A 6,602-nucleotide genomic window follows, 5' to 3' on the forward strand; every position below is an offset into this window, starting at 1 on the left:
CTGTTGACAAAAATATGTTCAGAAATACAATTTATATATAATATGGGCTGAAAGTGCACACTCCCAGCTGCAATATGAGAGTTTCCACATCCAAATCGGAGAAAGGGTTTAGGAATCATAGCTCTGTAATGCAGCCTCCTCTTTTTCAAGGGACCAAAAGTAATTGGACAATGAACTCCAAAGGCTGCAAGTAACTCAAAAGGCCTTTCCCTCGTTAACCTGTAATCAAGTAAGTAGTTAAAAGGTCTGGGGTTGTTTCCAGGTGTGTGGTTTTGCATTTGGAAGCTGTTGCTGTGACCAGACAACATGCGGTCAAAGGAGCTCTCAATTGAGGTGAAGCAGAACATCCTGAGGCTGAAAAAAAGGAAAAAATCCATCAGAGAGATAGCAGACATGCTTGGAGTAGCAAAATCAACAGTCGGGTACATTCTGAGGAAAAAGGAATTGACTGTGAGCTTGGGAACTCAAAAAGGCCTGGGGCGTCCACGGAAGACAACGGTGGTGGATGATCGCCGCATACTTTCTTTGGTGAAGAAGAACCAGTTCACAACATCAACTGAGGTCCAGAACACTCTCAGAGAAGTAGGTGTATCTGTCTCTAAGTCAACAGTAAAGAGAAGACTCCATGAAAGCAAATACAAAGGGTTCACATGTAGATGCAAACCATTCATCAATTCCAAAAATAGACAGGCCAGAGTTAAATTTGCCCAAAAACACCTCAAGAAGCCAGCCCAGTTCTGGAAAAGTATTCTATGGACAGATGAGACAAATCAACCTGTACCAGAATGATGGGAAGAAAAAAGTTTGGAGAAGAAAGGGAACGGCACATGATCCAAGGCACACCACATCCTCTGTAAAACATGGTGGAGGCAACGTGATGGCATGGGCATGCATGGCTTTCAATGGCACTGGGTCACTTGTGTTTATTGATGACATATCAGCAGACAAGAGTAGCCGGATGAATTCTGAAGTGTACCGGGATATACTGTCAGCCCAGATTCAGCCAAATGCTGCAAAGTTGATCGGACGGCGCTTCACAGTACAGATGGACAATGACCCAAGCATACAGCCAAAGCTACCCAGGAGTTCATGAGAGCAAAAAGGTGGAATATTCTGCAATGGCCAAGTCAATCACCAGATCTTAACCCAATTGAGCATGCATTTCACTTGCTCAAATCCAGACTTCAGACGGAAAGACCCACTAACAAGCAAGACCTGAAGGCTGCGGCTGTAAAGGCCTGGCAAAGCATTAAGAAGGAGGAAACCCAGCGTTTGGTGATGTCCATGGGTTCCAGACTTAAGGCAGTGATTGCCTCCAAAGGATTCGCAACAAAATATTGAGAAAAAACTTTTTTGTTTGGGTTATGTTTATATGTTCAATTACTTTTGAGCTCCTAAAATGTGGAGTGTTTGTAAACAAATGTGTACAATTCCTACATTTTCTATCAGATATTTTTGTTCAACCCTTTAAATTAAACGTTACAATCTGCACTTGAATTCTGTTGTAGAGGTTTCATTTCAAATCCAATGCGGTGGCATGCAGAGCCCAACTCACAAATATTGTGTTACTGTCCAAATATTTCTGGCCCTAACTGTATGACCTGTTAACCATGACCTGTTAACTATGACCTGTCAAATGACCGACGGCCTTCAAACTTTTCTGTCGTTTACAAAACAAATATGGAAAATATTCTGTGACCTCTGACTTTAACAGGAATGTCTTCCAGCGTTTTGTTCCTGTGGTTCATTGAAGCCCGCAGGACGGCCTGCAGGACGGCCGGCGGCCCGCAGGACTAGACACTGTGTGCTACAGGATCTAAACTTTTTAAAACTCTTTCCAAGCCAGAAAGAAAATACCACCAGCATGGTGGCCGTCGTCACCACGGTGGTGGTCAGGGCCCCTCCTGCAACTGGTGGGTTGCTCCATCCGCCTCTATCGTTGTGTCCTTGGGCAAGACGCTTGACTTTTCACAGCAGGGGGCGCCCTCTGGCTGCCCTCTGGTGGCAAAATCCTGGATTGTCTGTTCCCTGAGACTTCCAGCCCAGCTGAGGCTGATTTCAGGAGGATTTCTGGCTCAGGATGAGGAAAGTCAGACCTGTGGCATTCTGGGAGTGAGAGACTGTTGGATTAAAAGCGTCTGGATAATCCCTCCATGGCTGCTCTGGGAGGACGGCAGATTACATGAGACCAAGTTAATCTGACAGCCGTCTCTCTGGCCAACACGCCGCCATATTGGCCTCGTTTCCTCCATGTTCTTCCTCCATGTTCTTCCTGTGATGAAGAGCCGCCTGGTCGGCCCGCCTGACCCGGTTCTGTTCAGGTTTCCAGCAGCAGCTCAGTTCTCTGCAGGCTCTTTCAGAACCTTTATTTGTGTCTTTTGTAAAGCGTCTGTTTGTGCGGTTATATTTAGAGCAGCTCTGATTTCCCGCCTGGAGCCGCTCTCTCTCCGTCTCCTGATGCGTGCGGCGCTGCGTTGCTCCCAGCGGGCCGCTTCCTCTCAGACTGACGGCCACTCTGAGGTTTCAGAACAGGTGAAATATGAAGAAGACGCTTCGTGTGAACTCATTCTGTCACTTCTGCTTCTGTTCCTCATGTTATTCTAATCATATTCATGAAGCATTAATGTTTCAGCAAACATCTGAGTCCCTGAACAAACCAGACTGGCTGTCACACAGCCTGCCGTTAGAGAAGAAATGAATACCCAACATCCACTGTTAACGTTTTATCCTTTCAAATCCGGATCAGATGCAGAGAAAGGAAACCGGATCTAAAGGAAGGAGCCAAATAACAACAACCAGGAACCGCTGCGTTCTCATTTTAATAAGGCATAAAGCTCCTGATGATGATATTTGTCCGTTGAAAGTCAAAATGTCTCTGTGTTTCAGCAGCAGATCATTCAGACCTCATTTCACTTTGGGAGCCTGATTAACACAAACCTGCTGGAGGTCAAAGGTCTGAACCTGCCAGGGAGCCGAACTCCTCCGAGCTAGCTGTTAGGATGCTAGCATCTAGCTGTTAGCATGCTAGCATCTAGGTGTTAGCATGCTAGCATCTAGCTGTTAGCATGCTAGCATCTAGCTGTTAGCATGCTAGCATCTAGCTGTTAGCATCCTAGCATCTAGCTGTTAGCATGCTAGCGATAGCCCACATGCTAACAACATCATTTTAGCAGCAACGATTGTGAAGAATGGCAGCCATATTGTTTCCCAGCTGAAACGCGGCCGGGGAGCCGTTGCTATGGTGACCGTTGCCATGGTGACCGGTCCACGGCGCTTCACCTGGTTGGAGATGAGGTCCTCGCAGACGGACAGCGCCATCTGGATGGCGTTGGGCTTGTGCGTGACGGAGATGGCGTTCATCTTGAACTTGTCCCGGCCGTACAGCTCGTTGGCCTGCGTCACGGCGTCCTTGAACACCTGCTCGTAGCGCTTCTGGCTCAGCACGGCGCCCACGTTGACCAGGCGCGGCTCACAGCCGCACAGCGCCACCGAGCAGCAGTGCAGCGCGGCCAGCAGCAGCACGCCGCGGGCCGCCACTGGGGACAGGAGGACGGAAACACGTCATCGACAGACAGGAAGTGGGCTGCAGGCAGCACAACAGCCTGGAGGAAACAGTCATTCAGTTTGATTCTGGGTCCAATTTAGGATCAAAAGAAGCATTAAAGGCTGTCGACTCATTTCTGCCTGAGTGGACTGTGCTATTTTAAGTAATTAGTCTATGATAACGATGCTACCGCTAACAACAAGCTAACCCATGTTATGTCTATGAGCCTGGATCTCTTGGTAAATCACTTATTTAGCTTCTGTAAACCAAATTCATGCAGGAGTTGTACATTAGTGTTGAGTCGTTGTATATTCAGGTCCAATGTGGGTCAACTATTGGCTCTGATCTCCAGAAACTCAGACATGAACCTTGTGGGGAACAGTCAAAGCTCACTGTCTGACCGGCTGGATATCTGGAGTTTACATTTTCAAGTGGTTTTTACGTGTTCAGGGCGGGGCTTAAATTTTAGGGCGGGGCTTCGTGTTTAAGGCGGGGCTTCGTGTTCAGGGCGGGGCTTCGTGTGGGAGGGGCTTAATGTTTATGGCGGGGCTTCATGTTTAGGGCGGGGCTTAGTGTGGGAGGGGCTTAGTGTGGGAGGGGCTTAATGTTTATGGCGGGGCTTCATGTTTAGGGCGGGGCTTGGTGTTTAGGGCGGGGCTTAGTGTGGGAGGGGCTTAATGTTTAGGGCGGGGCTTCATGTTTAAGGTGGGGCTTCATGTTTAGGGCGGGGCTTAGTGTGGGAGGGCTTAATGTTTATGGCGGGGCTTCATGTTTAGGGCGGGGCTTAGTGTGGGAGGGGCTTAATGTTTATGGCGGGGCTTCATGTTTAAGGTGGGGCTTCATGTTTAGGGCGGGGCTTAGTGTGGGAGGGGCTTAATGTTTATGGCGGGGCTTCATGTTTAGGGCGGGGCTTAGTGTGGGAGGGGGGCGGGGGATGTGGGTGGGCGGGGCTTATGGGGGGCTTGGCTTAGCTTGTGGAGGGGCTTAATGTTTATGGCGGGGCTTCATGTTTAAGGTGGGCTTGGTGTTTAGGGCGGGGCTTCATGTTTATGAGGGGCTTAATGTTTAGGGCGGGGCTTAGTGTGGGAGGGGCTTAATGTTTAGGGCGGGGCTTCATGTTTAAGGTGGGGCTTAATGTTTAGGGCGGGGCTTAGTGTGGGAGGGGCTTAATGTTTATGGCGGGGCTTAGTGTGGGAGGGGCTTAATGTTTATGGCGGGGCTTCATGTTTAGGGCGGGGCTTAGTGTGGGAGGGGCTTAATGTTTAGGGCGGGGCTTAGTGTGGGAGGGGCTTAATGTTTATGGCGGGGCTTCATGTTTAGGGCGGGGCTTAGTGTGGGAGGGGCTTAGTGTGGGAGGGGCTTAATGTTTATGGCGGGGCTTCATGTTTAAGGTGGGGCTTGGTGTTTAGGGCGGGGCTTAGTGTGGGAGGGGCTTAATGTTTATGGCGGGGCTTCATGTTTAAGGTGGGGCTTCATGTTTAGGGCGGGGCTTAGTGTGGGAGGGCTTAATGTTTATGGCAGGGCTTCATGTTTAGGGGGGGGGTAGTGTGGGAGGGGCTTAATGTTTAGGGCGGGGCTTCATGTTTAAGGGGGGCTTCATGTAGGGCGGGGCTTAGTGTGGGAGGGCTTAATGTTTATGGCGGGGCTTCATGTTTAGGGCGGGGCTTAGTGTGGGAGGGGCTTAATGTTTATGGCGGGGCTTCATGTTTAAGGTGGGGCTTGGTGTTTAGGGCGGGGCTTCATGTTTATGGCGGGGCTTCATGTTTAGGGCGGGGCTTAGTGTGGGAGGGGCTTAATGTTTATGGCGGGGCTTCATGTTTAAGGTGGGGCTTAATGTTTAGGGCGGGGCTTAGTGTGGGAGGGGCTTAATGTTTATGGCGGGGCTTAGTGTGGGAGGGGCTTAATGTTTATGGCGGGGCTTCATGTTTAGGGCGGGGCTTAGTGTGGGAGGGGCTTAATGTTTATGGCGGGGCTTAGTGTGGGAGGGGCTTAATGTTTATGGCGGGGCTTCATGTTTAGGGCGGGGCTTAGTGTGGGAGGGGCTTAATGTTTATGGCGGGGCTTCATGTTTAGGGCGGGGCTTAGTGTGGGAGGGGCTTAATGTTTATGGCGGGGCTTCATGTTTAAGGTGGGGCTTGGTGTTTAGGGCGGGGCTTATATCTGCTGGGCTGGACTTTAGGCAGAGTTTTATCTGTTTCATAATTGATCTTTTTATCCTGTAAAACACTTTGAACTATCTTGTTGCTGAAATGTTCCATTCTGATAAAGTTGATTCATTTTTACGGTTGGTGTTTATAAGGTCAGAGGTCAGCATAAGGAGGTGGACTCATGAATGTTGGAGTTATTGAAGGAAGTGATCAGAATCAGAATTCAGGTAAAGTAATACAATTTTATCAAAGAGTTACTTCTACTGATCATTTCCTGTGACCTCTGACCTCTACCAGCTGTCCAGCCAGGAGGACCAGCAGAGGTCAAGAGGTCAACTGGCTCTTTTTCTCCAGCCATCACAACAGGAAGGGATGCGGCTTCTGTTTCAGCTGAATGATGGATGTTTTTGTGTGGAGTGAAAGAAACATCAAGTTTATATAAAATATCCAGCTGATCAGATTTTTAAAGAGCTTATTGTTACTCAGAGATGGAAACAAAAACTCTCATGTTTATTAATATTTCACCTGCTGCTTATAAAAACTGGCTGCAACATGACCATGAAGAACCAGAAGCATGTTTACATCAGGAAACAGTCTGAACTAAAATGATTATTTTATGATTTTACCAACAGTTTTAATCAGATTGGATTAATTCCTCATGTTTGCTAATTAATTATAATCTGTTGTTTGGATTGTTTTAGGTTTTAAATTCACGTCCAGCTTTCATGCCAAAATTCCTTCTGAAGTTTGAAAACTTTAAATTAGAAGAAAATTATGATCAACTTTCAAACTTCAGCCTGAAGTTTGATGACGGATTAACGAGAATTTCTCCAAATCTGCTTCATATTTTGATATTTTACTAAAGCTTATATATCACTTCAACATTTCTGCACAACTTTGTTTTCACATTT

The 6,602-nt window shown here is 47.8% G+C and overlaps 1 protein-coding gene across 5 annotated transcripts in view; it reads right to left on the minus strand.

Annotated features, from left to right (window-relative positions):
• The window catches only part of grin1b (glutamate receptor, ionotropic, N-methyl D-aspartate 1b), a 75,871-nt gene that overhangs the window by 68,643 nt on the left and 626 nt on the right, over positions 1–6,602 (minus strand). For all 5 annotated transcript variants that reach the window (XM_055039621.1, XM_055039619.1, XM_055039618.1 and 2 more), the window contains exon 2: positions 3,280–3,536. In XM_055039621.1, coding sequence (XP_054895596.1) covers positions 3,280–3,536 — 257 coding nt within the window. The remainder of the gene's footprint in view (positions 1–3,279; positions 3,537–6,602) is intronic.

Source organism: Poeciliopsis prolifica, unplaced genomic scaffold (genome assembly GCF_027474105.1).
Source record: "Poeciliopsis prolifica strain line A6 unplaced genomic scaffold, Auburn_PproV2 SCAFFOLD014, whole genome shotgun sequence".
Lineage (NCBI taxonomy): Eukaryota > Metazoa > Chordata > Actinopteri > Cyprinodontiformes > Poeciliidae > Poeciliopsis > Poeciliopsis prolifica.